General features: G+C 41.3%; 1 protein-coding gene across 27 annotated transcripts in view; it reads right to left on the bottom strand.

The window, feature by feature from the left end:
* The window catches only part of TBC1D1 (TBC1 domain family member 1), a 253237-nt gene that overhangs the window by 91433 nt on the left and 142956 nt on the right, over window positions 1-18848 (bottom strand). For 25 of the 27 annotated variants that reach the window (XR_012434775.1, XR_012434776.1, XM_045392240.3 and 22 more), the window contains 4 exons: window positions 15857-15967; window positions 6494-6622; window positions 5087-5173; window positions 1064-1344 (listed from right to left, as the gene is read on the bottom strand). Coding sequence is in view for 23 of the 27 variants with exons in the window: in XM_045392240.3 (XP_045248175.2) it covers window positions 1064-1344; window positions 5087-5173; window positions 6494-6622; window positions 15857-15967 (608 nt within the window). In the remaining 4 variants the exon portion in view is untranslated. The remainder of the gene's footprint in view (window positions 1-1063; window positions 1345-5086; window positions 5174-6493; window positions 6623-15856; window positions 15968-18848) is intronic. The other 2 variants (XM_074039540.1, XM_074039541.1) reach the window with 1 other exon arrangement.

Genomic DNA, 18848 nt, shown 5'->3' with positions numbered 1-18848 from the left:
TATTTATTAAGCAGTACCTTCTGACGTGTCCCCTGCTTTTGGGATCACCACTACCCCACTGAATTCCAAACAACCAAGAATTCTTTCCAATGGCTGATAGAAAACAAAGCTGGGAGGCTCTGCTCCATCGTCCAGGGCTGTTAATGCTCACACTTCTTTACTCAGAACATTCCAAACACTTCTGTACTACGCACACTCTCAATGATTCATGTATGAACTACATGAACACACAGGTCCTGGGACTTCTGCGGCTGCCAGTCAGAAGAAGGCAGCAACTGTACACAGGTGTGACCCTGATTCATATTAGGTGAGGGATTTTTTAAATTGCTTAAAGTTGTTTTTAAAGATCACTCTGTGTCCATTCATAGTCTCTGGCACATAGAGTCAAATGAATCACTAAGGGACACTTGGAAGGAACAGGGGGAACTTCTGAGTACCCTTCTCCATAACCAGACGATTCTAACTGGTCACTGAAACCCAACTGTTACAACGAATAAATCTTGTTAGAAGAATCTAGAATTCTTACAGTGAGAGATTTTAGAAAACATCTACTCCAATTTTGTGATACAGAGAAGTTTAGCAAATTTGTCCACATCACAATTAGTTCACAGTAGAGCTAGGACCAGAAGCCGAGGCACCCCTGTCACCCCATAAGGTCAGCATACCTCTCCTGCTCTGCCTGTAGGGGTCACCGCCTCTCCCTCCCGCTGTAGCCCTGCTCCAGGGCTTCGGATGGGGAGACTCATCTGCTTGCCCTCTTCCTCACAGCAGCAAAGTTCCACAGCCAGCAATGTCTCTTACTTTGTTTGAGGAGTAATGACTGCGCATGTCAGGTAACATTTTTGCTCACTTTCACCTGCTTCCTGACAATGCCATGTATCCATTGCTTGTATACACACCAGCAGCTCGAACAAACATGTCACTGCTTCCAGTTTTATCTCTTTGAACCAAGAGTAAAGCCTTACTCGTTTCTCTCACTCAGTAAACATACCTGGGATGCACATACCCGGCTAGTCACAGATATGCCCCAGCTATTTATGCAACAAATGTAAACAAATCTTACTTTCGTTCATGAGGCGTCTCTGTGCTCACTGAGTGATACCTCATAAGTTTCCTTTGTGAAACCCCCGGGGACCCCCGGGCAGGTTGTGGAGGTTCCTGGCATTCCATGGGGAAGTGACTCAGGGTATTTGCTCGCCTCCTGAAGGCCTGCTGGGGCGACAGCGGAGCTGGCTCTTCTGGGAGATGACTCTCCGAGTCACTGGACAGGTCCTCCGAGGAGCCGAGCAGCTTAAAGGAGCTCTCAGAGATGGGCAAGGCCTCCTTTTCACACACAGATGGCTCCTGACAGCAAACACACAGCAGATCAGACACGCCATGGGGAATTTGTGGGATTTATAAATCTCTAGTTCCAGTGCAGGCAAACATTTCAGTATCTGAGTATGTGTTCTGATTATAATGCCATCTAGAGGCCACCACCAAAAGCAGAAGAAAATGAAGGTCCATTAATAAATGCCAGCTCCTCAAGGACACACTGCTGGCTTGCTGGAGAAGTGGGAAAACTGGCCAAGTGCAGGAGTGGAGGACATAAGCTACAATCTGTAACGTTCTGGGCAACGCCAAGAATAGTGCCCTCTCTCTAGAAAACAGGACTGTTTCCTACAGCTTCTAAGGAGTGTGAGTGCTGGACAACTTGTCTCCACGGCTTAACCAAGTTCTTTATCTTTGCCACATGTGTTCACTCATGTTAAACCCACATTTTAAAGCTCTCTCCGAATCTGATCTACTGTTGAGATTCAACTTCATAATCTGACATTAAGAACTGTATCAATATTCTTAGAATATGGAAAATCACTCTGTAGGCACTTATTGCTGCAATTCAGGGGAAATAAATTCTTTCTGCACCTCAATTTCTTCATCTGTAAGAGGGTATAGTAAAAATTTATCGGAGTTTCAAGAACAAAGCAAGATAATACAACCAAAAGTACTTTTTAGGTTGTAAAATGTTATACAAACGTAAGGTATTGTTTTATTAGGTATGCAACAATCTATGGAGTGCTCAAACATTTGTTGAGAATCATGACAACATTTTAAAGTTGTATGCCTTCACGATGCATGCTTTTTCAAAGGAATGAACTACTACCACTCGAGCAAACTGATGTTTAGCACTGCACCCAGGACGTGGCTAGTGGCCAGTATATTTTTAATATATCTAAAATATTTAAAAAGAGGAATTGTAGCAGCTTTCCCCTATTGAAATTGTTGAAAGGGAAAAAATAAATCAACATGAATAAACAGGAATGAATATATCTAATAGTGGACTGGAGACTCTGAATTCTACCTGTTCATTTGATACACAGTTGAGTGCCTTTTAGGTAGCAGGTATTGAGGGTTTTAATTTGAAAAAAAAATGAAATTTGTTTATTAAAGGGAGAAGTTACATATATTTAATTTTATAAAAAACATCAGCATACTATGAAATGTTGATTACTTTCATAACTCAAGTTTCTCATTCTTCAGGACTCAATGGCTGTGAAGATTCTTTTAAGGATTTAAAAGTCTGTCTAAGACAACACATCACAGAAGACAATCTTCATCATGCAAACCTGTTGATCTAAGTTCTTATTAATATCCCTCCAAATTAGATCAAAGAGCTAACCCTTAGCTTAACTGGACAACTGAAAGGGCCATTTTCATTTGTCAAATTTCAGGGCTATTTGGCTTCTTTGCATCTCGTAGGTGACCAATTTATTAGAACAGATCAAATTACATAAAATAGAGTATCTTTATAGCAGTTTCTCAATTCAAGATGAATAAAAGAAAGATGTAAAGAAGTACGCATAAACATACACAATACACACAAGCAGCTTCTGAAAAGTAGCATCTCTCTTAGAATGACTCTAGAAATTGAAATCTTAGATAGACTTTTATAACTTTTTAAAAGAATCTTCACAACTATCGAGTACTGAAGAATGAATATGTATATATTACTATTTCTGCATTTTGGAGAAAAATAAAAAGCAAGCAATAAGGCTTACTGGAAAGCCACCTGAGTGACATGAATTTCTTCATTGTATCTCTATTGACACTGGTCTGTCTGGAATGCCTTCTTCTCTGTTCACTTCCATAGGCACAATTCCTACACCAAGATTTAGTCCAATAGCATCACTGGCCCCTTACCCCTCACCTTTTTCCTGGTTCCACTGACCAAACCTAACTTCCCCTCCCCTTGCTCTTCTGACATTGAAATTACCAATGTCTCTTATTTGTAACTTCTGGGCTCCTACCACACTCTGCTTGATGCTGCAGCTGTTTGTGCATCTGTCATCTCTCACCTCCTAGGTAACTACCTACATGAAAGGGGCTGTGTGTGGTTCGTCTGTATACAACAAATAGACAAAAGGTTTTCCACACTTGCAATGAATTGCAGGGTGGGATCAGTGTGTATTAGACGGAGGCTGGACGACGCTATGTTCCCCTGGATTTTAGCTTAGAAACTCACATTTACAAGACTGCTGTCTAGCTCCTCACTCCCCAGAGGGGGTCTGCAGACCAGGAGCAACAGCATTGCCTTGGAGCTCGTTGGAAATGCACCATTTCAGGCCTCCTCCAGTGCCTACTGAACCAGGATCTGCACTTTAACCAGAACCCCATGATGAAGGCACCTAAAATTTGAGAAGCACTCATCTAAGGAAGTGTATCTCAAACTGGGCCCTCTATCACGTTAGTAGGTGGTACAACTGAGTAGTCTGCCATGAGCATTTTTAAAATGGAACAAAATATCAGTTTGTATTATATGTTGTTCACAGTAAATATTGTTTTGTTAACTTTTAATTTTGTGTGTGAATGTGTAGGTATGTGTGTGTAGGTATGTGTGTTTGTGAACTACGCCACAATGTTAAATGTGCTTCTTGCTGTAGGTTAGAAAAATTCTGAAAGCCATGTGTCTAGGAGGGATGGCAGAGGACTGTAAACCCTGCCTGTGGTAAGGAGCTGGACTCCGCAAACACTCCCTCCCTCACTACTGCAAAAGAGAGTCCTCTGGTAGCAGAAGGGAAAGCTGGCCCCCCAGCACAAGACCCAAACCTGCTTTTCAGCAGTTATAACGTTGAACTGGCCAGGTTTAAATATGATTAAATGTCTGGAAAACAAGTTATTAAAAGAAGGACATAGATACTTGCTTATTTAAATAAAACAGTAATGGTTCATTATAATCATAGAGCCAGCTACAGGATAAAGTTTCAGAAATTTAATTTCCCCAAAAGTGGGGGAGAATGAAAGGGGGTGTGGAAGTTGAAAAATTAACTATTGGGTACAATGTTCACTACTTGGATAAAGGGGTACACTAGAAGCCCAGTCCCCACCAGTATGCAATATACCCATGTAATCAACATGCACATGTACCCCTAAATCCAAAATAAAAATGTTTTTAAACAAGAAAAATTTAAGTTGTATACTCCTCTAAATTCACAAATCCACTTTTTGAGGTTTTCCCAATATTAATTATTTTTTAATAGGAAAATCTACTTGAGAAAGAAATCCATTGATTGTATTGTGACAAATTAGATCTTACTTGTCTCAAATTGTGATCTTGTTTCTTTGTTTATGGAATGACCATCTGCTTTTTTTTAAAATTTTATTTTTCTTTTTGAGACGGAGTCTCGCCCTGTCGCCCAGGCTGGAGAGCAGTGGCTCGATCTCGGCTCACTTCAAGCTCCGCCTCCCGAGTTCACGCCATTCTCCTGCCTCAGCCTCCCTAGTAGCTGGGACTATAGGCGCTAATTTTTTTTATTTTTAGTAGAGACGGGGTTTCACCGTGTTAGCAAGGATGATCTCGATCTTCTGACCTCATGATCTGCCCACCTTGGCCTCTGAGAGTGTTGGGATTACAGGCATGAGCCACTGAGCCTGGCCCCATCTGCTCTTTCATGTAAAACTTTTATGTTATGATAGACCTGCATGACCAGTCATCCACCTGTGCCAAGAAATTTGGAAGCAGCAAATGATTGGAGGCATGTAGACAGGAGATGAGCAAGACCGATTTGTTGGTTTCTTCAGGGTGTCATATAAAGAGAAATGTGCTTACTTTGCTGGTGTTACTTAATGTACTAGACAGGGAGCTATCCAGATCCACACTGCTGGAGTGTTCCTGCAGGCCTCTGGCTTTATTACCCTATATAAAGAAAAGGCAGTCGAGTTATGACCCTGGAGGCTTTTGCAAAGGCATCAGCTAGAAGCAGATTGGTCCATTTAAATAAGCTGAGGAAAAAAATATATCTACTGAGAAATGCTACTAAGGATATATGTACATTAAAATAATCAACATTTCCATCATTTAAAAAAAAAAAAAAAGACACTAACCTAAACGTTCCAAAACACCTGGCGGCTGAGTAATTTGGCAGGGGTGACAGGCAGAAAGACAAGACAATTCGTCTATAAGGAAAATCAAGCGCTCAAGCAAGCCCACTCAGCAACTCCCTCCCCTGGGTCACAAGTCATCATAATGGCCAGCAGCTTGTCACTCAGACAGCACTCCATCCCTTTGAGAGCTCTCAAATGCAGCCCCTCCCAATTCTGGTTTTGTAAATCAACCGTTTTTCATGATCTCAGAAGATACTACAAAATTCTCAGAAACATCTTCAAAGAAAATAAAATTTAACTTTCCTTAATTAAAAAAATAATAAAAATCAGATGTTTCAAAAGAAGTGTGCGATAAAATCAAGAAGAACTATAAGAAGATACTGCATACTCCAGAAAGGCGTGAAACTCTGAGGGAAAATCAGATTTGATTTCTCAGACGTGCCATCAAGGCTATTTACACTCATGGGAGGGAGGTGTAATTTCTTAAAGAACTCCCAGATTGATGTACGTGTGTACTTTGTTTTTTCTATAGAGCTATATTTGGTAAACGTTTTCTGTAAAGGGACAGATAGTAAGTGTCTTATGCTTTGTGAGGCATATAGTGTCTGTGGCAACTGTTGAAGTCTGCAAAACAAAAGCCTTAGATAACAGATAAATGAATGGATGTGGCAGTGTTTTGATAAAACTTTACAAAAGTAGAGGTGGGTGGAATGTGGCCAATGGGCATGTTTGCTGACCCCTACTATATAGCCTTTTAGAAACCTAACACCAGCAGCTGACAGTGACTGCTTTTAAAGTTATACACAGTAATACTAGGGAGAACAGAAACCACACCTCAGTGTATCTAAGGCATGCTCTTTATAGGGACTGGTCAACAAATATTATTTGGGGAGGTAAAAAAAATCCCATTGGATATAATACAAAAGAGTAAGGAATACATATTCTTTTAAACCTAGGTCAAATTAAAAACAATTTAAAATGTAGATAATGTTGTTCTAAGCCTGAGAAAACATAAAAAAAAGGTTTTATACTTTTACCTTTATGAACATTGATGGAATAAAAGCATATAACTCAATCTAACACTCTCCTAAAAAGTGATTTAACTTAAATTGGGAGAAATTATGCTACTTACCCGGGACAAAATACTTTCTAAAGACTCTGTTAAAGATCTCTTTGCTTTGTTTTTCAGCAGATCTAGCCTAAATCGAGTGGCACTGGGTGGTAATTCACTTCCGATATTCTCTGCTGCAATCTGCGATGTCTAAAAAAGTGAAAAATGAAAAGTTAAGTCACTTATCGCTTCCTCCTCTCCTTCTTAAAGGAATGAAGAATCTCTAGGACACATCTTTTTGTTTGTTTTTTTTTTTAATTTATTTATTATTATTATTCTTTAAGTTGTAGGGTACATGTGCATAACGTGCAGGTTTGTTACATATGTATACTTGTGCCATGTTGGTGTGCTGCACCCATCAACTTGTCATTTACATCAGGTATAACTCCCAATGCAATCCCTCCCCCCTCCCCCCTCCCCATCTAGGACACATCTTTTTGGCACCAGGCCATCATTCTGATTCTGTCTGTGATCTCACCTCATCTGCTCCTTAGTGACATGGCTGCAAGTCCAGGAAATAATTTTGCCTCAGAGAGCTGCTGTGATTACCCCAAGTAAAATGAGGAAATGTGCTTTGAAACCAATCAGGTGAAGCAGTTTATTGCTCAGACTCTGCAACTGGATCAGAGATCTGTCTTCCCTAACTGTGGTCTTCTGCCAGTTTCTTACTCTCTCTGAGCCTCAAACTTCCTCTTCAGCAAAGTGAGACCAATGGCAAGATCGAATCATAACACTGTGTTGTGAGACTAAAACAGGTAAAGTGTGTAAAGCATTGAACACAGTGTGGGACAAAGGTAGCTATGATTAGTTTTTCAAAATAAAGCAATAACTTACCTTTGAGGGCATTTCAGATGGTGAAACAGATATTTCTCAATTAAAGAACATATTTTCTCTGCCTATACAAACCCTTCATCCCTTTCTACAGATCTCTGCTTTCTTGCATTTTCCTCTCTCCTACTTTTATTTTCCCATCGTCCTTTCATTCTCTGCAACCAAGCTTCTCTCCCTTAACTACTGGCCATAGAAAATGAAAATAAAAATACAATGGAGTTGTACTAAATGAAGTCTTAGTGTTACTTATTTACAAGGACGTGCTTTTTTGTTTATGTTTTTGTTTTGAGACAGGGTGCCAGGGTCTCACTTTGTTGCCCAGGCTGGAGTGCAGTGCCACAATCATGGCTCACTGCTGTCTTGACCTCCTAGGTTCAAGCAATCCTCCCACCTCAGCCCCCAAAGTAGCTGGGACTACGCGCAGCTAATTTTTTCTATTTTTTGTAGAGACGGGGTTTCACCACATTGGCCAGGCTGATCTCAAACTCCTGAGCTCAAGTGATCTACCTGCCTTGGCCTCCCAAAGTGCTGGGATTACAGGAGTGAGCTAACACACCCAGTTGAAGGTACATTTTTTAAAAATATACAACAAATATCTCTGAATTTGTTTCTTATGTGGATTCTCACCTGATTGCTTTCTGTTAGAAAATAATTTTGTTAGAAAAACAAACGGCCGGCCGGGCGCGGTGGCTCAAGCCTGTAATCCCAGCACTTTGGGAGGCCGAGACGGGCGGATCACGAGGTCAGGAGATCGAGACCATCCTGGCTAACACGGTGAAACCCCGTCTCTACTAAAAATACAAAAAAACTAGCCGGGCGAGGTGGCGGGCGCCTGTGGTCCCAGCTACTCGGGAGGCTGAGGCAGGAGAATGGCGGGAACCCGGGAGGCGGAGCTTGCAGTGAGCTGAGGTCCGGCCACTGCACTCCAGCCCGGGCGACAGAGCGAGACTCCGTCTCAAAAAAAAAAAAAAAAAAAAAAGAAAAAAAGAAAAACAAACGGCCAGGTGCAGTGGCTCATGCCTGTAACCCAGCACTTTGGGAGGCCAAGGTGGGTGGATCACCTGAGGTCAGGAGTTTGAGACCAGCCTGGCCAACACGGGGAAACCCCGTCTCTACTAAAAATACAAAAAATAGCCAGGCGTAGTGGCGTACACCTGTATTCCCAGTTACTCAGGAGGCCAAGGCAGGAGAATCACTTGAACCCAGGAGGTGGAGGTTGCAGTGAGCCGAGATCATGACACTGCGCTCCAGCCTGGGCGACAGAGTGAGACTCCATCTCAAAAACACACACACACACACACACACACACACACACACACAAAAGCAAATCCCCCATTACTCTAAATACTGACATATTATTTGTTGCAGTTGTTATATTTCAAGCACACAGAAAAGTGTAGAGACTAATATAACAAATAAATACCTTTGTATCACCACCTGGCTTTGTTCAAGTGAGCGTTTGCCAGGGGTTGAGAACAGTGAGAAGCACAGCTCTGGAGTGCAATGCCCAGGTGAAATGTTCCTCTGCTATTCCCTGGCTCTGTGGTCTTGGCCAAACTGTTATCTCCTGTCCCTTTCAGGCCCTCTACCTGCAGCCTGAAGATGCATAGTGAACTTTCCTCGCGGAGCTGTCGTGAGGCTTAAATGAATGAATACAAATCAAAACACATATACCAAGGCGGGGTACAGTGGCTGATGCCTGTAATCCCAGAACTTTGGGAGGCTGAGGCAGATGAATCATTTGAGGTCAAGAGTTTGAGACCAGTCTGGCCAACATGGCGAAACCCTGTATCTATTAAAAATGTAAAAATTGGCCAGGTGTGGTGGTGCATGCCTGTAATCCCAGCTACTTGGGAGGCTGAGACAGGAGAATCACTTGAACCCGGGAGGCAGAGATTGCAGTGAGCTGACATCGTACCACCACACTCCAGGCTGTGTGACAGAGTGAGATTTGTCTCAAAAAATAAAAACAAAAATGTAAACCAGACACTCAAAAAACGTCAGATATCATGACTATTACCTGTTCTATGAGCCTCTTTTTTTTTTTTTTTTTTTTTTTTTGAGATGGAGTCTCACTCTGTCGCCCAGGCTGGAGTGCAGTGGTGCGATCTTGGCTCACTGCAACCTCCACCACCTGGGCTCAAGCAATTCTCATGCCTCAGCCTCCCGAGTAGCTGGGACTACAGGTGTGCGCCACCACATCCGGCTAATTTTTGTATTTTTTGTAGAGATGCGGTTTCGCCATGTTGGTCAGGATGGTCTCCAACTCCTGGCCTTAAGCGATCCACCTGCCTTGGCCTCCCAAAGTGCTGGAATTACAGGTGTGAGCCACTGTGCCCAGCCTACTTCCTACTTTTAATGGGAACCACTACAGACATCTTTGAAGCTTAATCACCACTACTTCCCCACATCTGGCCATATGCAGAAATATTTGGTGTTTATCCTATCAATTCATGTTTTCTACTTTTATATGTATGTATGTGTCCATAAAAGATATGTAGTTGAAACTAAATGAAAGGTGTCATACTGCATACATCCTTCTGTAAATTAGCTTCCTTCTTGCAATACTATTTTTGAGATTTACTCCTGCTGACAAATGTTTTCTGATTCACTCACTTTAGCCAGAGTGCACATTTTCACTGTATAACCTAATTTATCCATGTTCCTATTGTTAAACACTTATTTGCTTTTTTTTTCTTGCTTTTACAAAGGAGGCTGCAGTGACCTATCTTGTACAGAGCTCCTTACAGACTCACGTGAAATGTTTGGCAAGGGAAATAATGAGGAATGTCCTCACTGGGTCACAGGGACTGTGCCTCTTCAGCTACACCAGATACTATCAAGCTTCTCTCCCCTGAATGGTACCAATTCATATTCTCAGTATCAGTATAGGAAAGTTCACCTTTATAAGGTATTGTCACATTTTTTAAATTTCTGCCAGTCTAATGGGCATAAAATGTTCCTTAACTATGTCTTCCCCTCATTCTATTGCTATTAGGCATTATTTTATTCAGTAATCTGCTGTTCGAAGACCTTAATGTCTTCTTTGAATAATGAAATCCTAATTCACTAATGAATGCTACATATTTTTCAAGGCATGAAAGAAAAAGAATGGATTCTGATTAGAGTGACATTCAGCTTTGTCCAATTATCCATAATTTTAATTCTATGAGAATGAGAATATGCATCAAAAGAATGGCTACTAGCTTAGAAATTCCTTTGAGAAGGGAAACTATCATTTACCTTTGTGTTTCACACTACAGAGCATACCCTGGACATGTAATATTGGCTTGTTCAAAATGAGTGAATGAGCAATGATCCCCTGGCAGGTCCACGGGAAATACACACCTAAGGTAACAGACTCACTCAGCAAATAGTGACCAAGTGCCTGCGAAATGCTATGCGCCACAGGGAGGCGCCTTACCTGTTGCAACTGGTTCTGTGCAATCACTGACCAAGTGTAAGGGCCTGTCCAGGCTTGAGGCAGCCTCCAGAGTAAAGGGAATTACGCACAAAGGGCCCCCAGGGACCTGCCTTCTACTCAACACCAGTTACAAAGTTAAGAAAAGGGAGAATTGCTTTCAAACTCATAATAAACCTTTCATAAAAGTGAAGCAAACTGAATTGTTTTGACATATAAAGAAAATATTGGCCGAGCGCAGTGGCTCACACCTGTAATCCCAGCACTTTGGGAGGCCAAGGCAGGCAGATCACGAGGTCAAGAGACAGAGAACATCCCAGCCAACACGGTGAAACCCCGTCTCTACTAAATATACAAAAATTAGCTGGGCGTGGTGGCCCATGCCTGTAGTCCCAACTACTCAGGAGGCTGAGGCAGGAGAATCGCTTGAATCCGGGAGGCGGAGGTTGCAGTGAGCCAAGATTGTGCCACTGCACTCCAGCCTGGCAACAGAGCAAGACTCTGTCAAAAAGAAAGAAAGAAAGACAGAAAGACAGAAAGACAGACAGACAGACAGAAAGAAAGAAAGAAAGAAAGAAAGAAAGAAAGAAAGAAAGAAAGAAAGAAAGAAAAAAGAAAAGAAATATTAGCTAAAAGACTAAAGCAAGCAGCATCAGTTAGTAGATCCTAAGAGACAGAAGTGCATTTGTATGCTTGTGTTTTTAAAGCAGGCCTGAAGAATCTCTATGTACTTAATTCAATGTCTTCTGCTGTCCCCTACTATCAAAAAAGATTGTTTTCCATGTCTATTGCCATAATTCAAATAAAGTTTGTTTAAAAAATTGCATTTAAAAAATAATTCACATTTAGAATATAACTTGTTCCTTATTTATCTTAAAATAAGTATCTAGAAGTTTCTCCTTGGAAGATTATGCTGGTTCTTAAGAGTAATTTCTTTAAAAAAAAAAAAAACAAAAAACAAAAAACAGATGGGGTATCGCTATATTGACCATGCTGGTCTCAAACTCTTGGCCTCAAGCAATCCTCCCATCTCAGCCTTGCAAAGTGCTGGGATTATAGGCGTGAGCCACTGTGCCTGGCCCTTGTAGACAATAATTTCTTTTTTTTTTTTTTTTTTTGAGACGGAGTCTCTGCCGCCCGGGCTGGAGTGCAGTGGCCGGATCTCAGCTCACTGCAAGCTCCGCCTCCCGGGTTCACGCCATTCTCCTGCCTCAGCCTCCCAAGTAGTTGGGACTACAGGCGCCCGCCACCTCGCCCGGCTAGTTTTTTGTATTTTTTAGTAGAGACGGGGTTTCACTGTGTTAGCCAGGATGGTCTCAATCTCCTGACCTCGTGATCCGCCCGTCTCGGCCTCCCAAAGTGCTGGGATTACAGGCGTGAGCCACCGCGCCCGGCAATTTCTAATTTGGAGGCTCCACAGTGAATTCAATCGCAGTCATCATATTGCACATCCTTCGACAGCTGGGTGAACTCTAGGCATGAAAGTTCGGATTCAAGTTTTAAATCCTGATGCTACACTGAAATTCTCAGTTCAGAACCCACCATCCCAGGCTGGCACAATGTATCTACCAGCAGCCTTATTCATAATCAAGCAGCTCAGAAGGAGAATGGAGAAAGAAACTCTTGACATTAATACCACAGAACAAAAAGGAACAAACTACTGATACAAGCAACTGATCCATGTAACAATGTAGCATAATGTTTCTGATGAGTCTCAGAAATGTTATGCTAAGCGGAAGGAGCCAGAACTCAAGAGTATCATGCCATTTATAAGAAATTCTAGAACTGGCAAAACTAATCTAAGGTGAAAAAAAATCAAAACAGTGGTTACCTGGGGGAAGGGGTAGTAAGGGCTGACTAGAAGAGGAATATAGGGCTACTTTCTGGTAGGATGAAAAAAATTTTTTTTTTTTTTTTTTTTTTTTTGAGACAGAGTCTCTGTCACCCAGGCTGGAGTGCAGTGGTGCAATCTTGGTTCACTGCAACCTCCGCTCCCCGGGTTCACGCCATTCTCCTGCCTTAGCCTCCCGAGTAGCTGGGACTACAGGCGCCCGCCACCACGCCTGGCTAATTTTTGTATTTTTAGTGGAGATGGGGTTTCACCGTGTTAAGCCAGGATGGTCTCGATCTCCTGACCTCCTGATCTGCCCGGCTCGGTCTCCCAAAGTGCTGGGATCACAGGCATGAGCCACCGTGCGCGGCAGGATGAAAATATTCTATATCTTGATAGTGGTTTGAGCTACCTGAATGTAGTAGCAGTCATCAAAACTCAACAAACAGTACACTTAAGATTTGCATAACCTACCATATGTAAATTTCATCTCCCCCAAATTGGAAACAAACACTAAATTCTAGTTAATGAAATGCATGCTAAAGTGTTTAGGGATGAAGGGTATTGATATCACTTAATTTGAAAGGCATGGAAAAATAAGGTGGACTAATAGATATATGATAAACCAAATTAACAAAATGTTTAAAACTGTAAAATCTGGATGGTGGGTTTATGAGTGCTCATAGTATAATTCTTTCAACTTCTCTATATGTTTGAAATGTTTCATAATAAAATGTCACAAAAAAAAGAAAGAAAATCTTATCTGCTAGAAAACAGACCCAAGGAAATCAGTAAGTAGTTATATAGCATCAAATTTTGTTAAGCTCCTTAAAAAAAAAAATAATAATTAAGATAAAGTACTTAGATGTCAGACACAGTGACTCCACTACTCACTAGCTAACTGCTTGACTGCTCTTCCCCACTTCCTCATCTATAAAATGGGTATTTTACCACCTACCTCAAAAATCCTGTAGAATGAATGGAGTAATTTACATAAGGAATGAGAACTGTATCTGGCACTTGGTAAACATTCAGTAAGTGACAGCTGATTTCATACTAATTTTTGTACCACCTCTGTGAATACAGGTGGAAACGACAAGTCCACTGACTAAAATGTGACAGCCTCTAACTTAATGTATAAGTCTTGCCCAAACTGAACCCTGTTCTGTAAGATCAAAAGACTCATTCAGGGTTTTTTCTCTTTCACAACTCCTCTGACAGTTACCCAGCACTATTCTTTTGGTCTTTGAAAAGCACATATGGCCTCCCTGCCAACCCTGAGCACGGAGAGGAGTGCTCGCTGTCCTCTGTCCACTTTTGAAGTCCTGTGGCCAGAGAAGTTCTTTGTCAAAGTCATGATCCTACCACGGTCTAGGTCACATCTTCCCACATTTACAAAAGCTTTAGAAATTTTTAGGTCCAACAAGAAGGTAATGAAATCCATGTGGCTAAACTGATAGCAGAAAACATGCAAAGAATCTATCAGTGAACCTCAAAGCTGTGCCTAACAGGTCTATAAAGCAGCTGCTGCTCTGAGAAGCCCACTCCTCAGAGCCCATGAGAATGTCCAGCCTGGAGTACACCAGCCTCATCAGGGGATTAGGGCAGCTTCTTTATAGATGAAGACATGAGCCTTCTGGGTCATGATGTTTAGAAACCCCTAGTAAAAGTGTTGCACAGACGCCAGTTCTGCTTGTAAGGCTTCTACACTGAACTCTTATACTTTGGCGGGGGGGCGGGGAACATTAAACACATTTCTCTATTGGATGATCTATGCTCAAACCATAAAAATATCCTGGTCCATAAAAATGAGTCTGCAGTTAGGTCAAAACTTTCCATTCACCACAAATGCTCAAAATGTTTAGTAAAAGAAGACTTTCCATCCACCGTAAATGCTTCATTCCCCTTTCTAGCAGTTATAAATTACTCCAAAATTATCAATTTTCTGTTGGAACACGTCAGACTGACTCAGATAAAAGATAGTCGGAACAGGGAAAAAAATCAGTGGCACAAGAGGGGGAAAAGGGAGTGGAAAAGAGAAAAGAAATAGGCGAAAAATGAACTCGAGAATTAACTGAAAACTTAGATTGTGTGGTCCATCCAAAAGTGAACAGGAGACACACAGAACTTGAATGCCATCTTAAGGGTACAGGCTGAGAAGGGAGGAATGGCTACAAATCAAGACCAAAAGTCAAAAATAAAAAAAAAAAAAACAGGTCATATACTCATGTTAGAGTCACTGCTAAAGGACCCCATGGCTGGCCAATGAGATTAGAAACCATGGCTGACACTGTACACCAGCCCAAGGGTTCAGGGAAGGCATGCATTTGCCTAAGCCATCGGAAGGTAGAAACCTAATGAGGAGATTTGCTAAGTGTACACCCCATGAAAACTGTACACTTGGTTTAGGGTCCAGACGCAAAGGCTGCGGTGGGACAGGGCACACCGCTGAGCACAGAAGTCTTTGGCACACGCACGCGGGGAGTGTTCAAAAAGAAAAGGGGACACACTTTTGGGAAACTGAGAAACTTGTACATCCTTCACTGATTTTTCCCTAGATTTTTGGCCAACACGTAACTTTAGCAAACATAAAACGTGTATGTTTTGAAGCTATTAATGGTTCGTTACGAATGGACTCACACGGAGTCCAAAAGACAAAGGAAATGGTCTGCGGTACCACATAACATAGGGACTCCCAAACGGGAAGATCTTCCAAGGGAGAGATCTGCAGAGAGCCTCAGCTTCTACCTTGAGACCCCACAAAGAGAAAAGTTAAATAATGCTGTAGACAGTGGAGGGGAGGGAGACTCTGTATTTTCATCATGCAAAATGGAATTAATCCAAGTTCTAACCTGAAGAGCACATAAGTCAGGCTTGCTAACATTGTATCTGATTTGTGACCTAGCATTTGTATCACAAAGGACGTTCAGGTACTTTTTGTAATTCCAAAGGCAGCCATGCAATGTCTGTCCAGGTTTACAGAGAAGAAAGGCGAGGTGACAGACCAGCTCCCTGCAAGCCAAGCAGCTCATCTTGGTGGCATCCACTCTTACACTCAATTCTTGCTGCTCTAAGCCAGTCCTCTTATTAGAGCAGCTGTTCCAACTCTGCTATGGTGCAGACAGAAACTTTTCCTATCTTCTCAAGCATGCATAATCTAACACCCCCAAATCTCCCCTCTATGTGCAACAAAGGAAAATAAAACAGAGAGAGAAAAAGAGGTATCAGAGTTTCAGAAAATCCTCAAAACGTTGTCTACACAGAGACTTGGGAACAATTACAAGAGACAAAAATGCCATACCTGCTTCATCTCCCCAATATGGATGTGTTCTTTCTGTTTCTCTTCATACAAACATCTCAGAAAAGAAATAATCAATTCATTCTCTCGCTGTTCATTTCTTGGTCTCAATTTCTTGAAAACAAAAATCAGAAACAGGATTTTTAATGGTCAACAACATTGCTAAGCCGTCTCTTTTTAAACGCTAACAGCTTCCATTCACTAAACTAGTGCTTTTACTCAGTTATCTCACTAGGGGGCACCAATGGTCCTAAAAGTAGAGGTAATTTTTAAAAAGGAACAGTGGAGCCAGACGGTCAGATTCAGCTTGTGATCTCTGCTGTCCTCCTATCTAAAATGAATCCTTAATATCAGATAGAGACAGAGTCAAAATGTTTAACAAATAAATAGTTTTTAAAACATGAGGAAAAACACAAAATCCATGTAAATACCCAGAGGTCAGGGACCATAATGACCAAACATTGACAAACCCTTAGGGAATGGGCAAGGAAAACAGCAACGGGATTCAATGTCATAATTTCCTATGCTAAATGTGTTCACCGTGAAGCACTCTGTGGAATCCCCATGGGGCACGTCCTTCCATACAAGATTTCATGGCGTGTACTACATTTCTTTCTTCTTTCTTTAAAAAAAATTCTCTCTATACCTTTTAACTTTTAGACAGGGTCGTGGCACCGCACACTGGACCAAAGTCAGGACATGTAGGTTCTGGTTGCTGCCTAGAAGTGAGACGGAAGCCACGCCCCTTAATCCTAGCTTCCCTGGCTGCTGAAGTGAGGATGGTGCGCAGAGGAAACTCCACGGTCTCCTCCTGCCCCCAAATGCCTTGGATTTGAAATGCCAGAGTGCATTTTTTTAAAGTCTACCTAATTTAATGTATTATTTTATCTGTATATAAACAAAGTAAAATGAATTGCTTTGGGATACACAAAGTTTTTAGTCTGTAAGTTTTGAAAATACATCTTTTTTTATATTGACAAATATCCATTGCCCGTTCCTCCTCTCTCCCTACTCCAAACTTCCAGCCTGTTCTTTAAAACAAATTCAGTGACATAAATGGATCGACTACACAAGGATCTGAGTCTGGGTCAACACCACTCTTGGTCACTTCTTCCCCAGCTAACTAAGAAAGCGACTTTACCCTGCACGTCTAACTCAGACTTTCTGACAGTCCTTTCTTAAAGAAACCCAGTCCTTTCTTAATGAACAAGATAAAAGGTAAGTTGTTCTTGTCATGTAAGGAAAAGATAGTTAATGATTAGAAGGGTTTGTTTCCATCGAGGACTTCCTGTTCTTTCAGATTTCGGACTGAGATATTAAATATTTTAGAGGCTAAAGCAGACACTCTCAACCTGGACTCCAGGGCATGAACCTCAATATTATAAAATTTTACAAGTTACATGCAACAAGTGGATTTCTCTAGAGAAACTGAGCATTAGATTCTCAAAAAGGAAAGTGGCAGTAATGCCACAATCCCAACTTAACACTGCTAGATCAAAGAGTTATGGACACACTAAGTCCAAATGTCCACAAAACAACAAGAACTCCCATTTATGGTTGGTGGGGATGCAAAACAGTACAGCCACTTTGGAAAACAGGCCGGCAGTTTCTTGTAAAACTAAACACATTCTGACCACATGACCCAGCAACTGCACTCCTTGGTGTTTACCCAAATGAGCTGAAAACTTATATTCACACAAAAACCTACGATCTCATGTTTACAGCATCTTTATTCACAATTATCAAAACTTGGAAGCAACTAAGATGGGCATCAATTGGCAAATGTAAAGAAACTGTAGTGCATCCATAAAACACAATATTATTCAGCAATGAGAAATGAGCTATCAAGCCATAAAGAGACATGGAAGAACCTTAAGTGCATATTGCTAAGCAAAAATAGCCAGTCTGAAAAGGCTACTGTGTGATTCCAACCACATAACACGCTGGAAAAGGCAAAACTATAGAGAGAGCAAAATGATCAAGGATTAGGGAGGAGGTGGGAGAACAGGCAGAGCATGGGGATTTTTAGGGCAGTGAAACTATTCTGTATGATACCATAATGATGGGCACATGACATTAAGCATCTGTCACAACCCACAGAATATAGAACACCAACAGTGAACCCAAATGTAAGCCATGAACTTTAGTTAATATTAATGTACAAATATTGGCTCATCAATTATAATGAATGAACCCTCAGTAATGCAAGATATGTTAAAAATCGGAGAAACTGTGGGGTGGGGGACAGTGAAAGCTAATATGGAAACTCTGTACTTTTCACCCAATTTTCCTGTAAACCTAAAACTACTCTAAAAAAAAATTAAGTCTATTAAAAAAAAAAGGTCCAGGGAAGCGAACAGGAATTACGAGAGGCCTCTGAGTAGGTACAGGCACCTGATGGTTGGCCCACTCTTTCTTCTCCTGTGTCTTTAATTAAACCTTCCAGCTCTCCCCACAAGAAAATGTATATTGTGCTTGGAGAAATTCTTCATCATCATCTATTTCAAAATATTTTAAAAAGCTAATCGTATAGTAGAGGAGGAGTATTAACGTATTTTTCCCCTCAAAATACACTTTAAAAAACTATTCAAATAGGAAGGAAATTAGACCACAACTAGGAACAGTATACTACCACAGTTGTTTTTCATTAAAAACTGATTAAGAACCAGAGACTGCATCATGGAACTTGTTAAACATCATAGAGAAGTCACTAAAGCAGAGAAATAAACGTTTATGGTGTTATACACGATCAAGAAACAAATCTTTCCTTAACATAATTCTGAAATACAATTAGTGAGTTGTCATCTCCCTAAAATCTCCCATGCAACTTCACCATCCTCGATAGTGGCAAATCATTATTATTATTATTATTTTTTTTTTTTTTTGAGACAGAGTCTCGCTCTGTCACCTAGGCTGAATGAAGTGCAGTGGCGCAATCTCGGCTCACTGCAAGCTCCACCTCCCAGGTTCACGCCATTTTCCTGCCTCAGCTTCC

Source organism: Macaca fascicularis, chromosome 5 (assembly GCF_037993035.2).
Source record: "Macaca fascicularis isolate 582-1 chromosome 5, T2T-MFA8v1.1".
NCBI lineage: Eukaryota > Metazoa > Chordata > Mammalia > Primates > Cercopithecidae > Macaca > Macaca fascicularis.
Note: the sequence above shows the minus strand (reverse complement) of the source record. Positions and strands in the feature narration are given on the sequence as shown.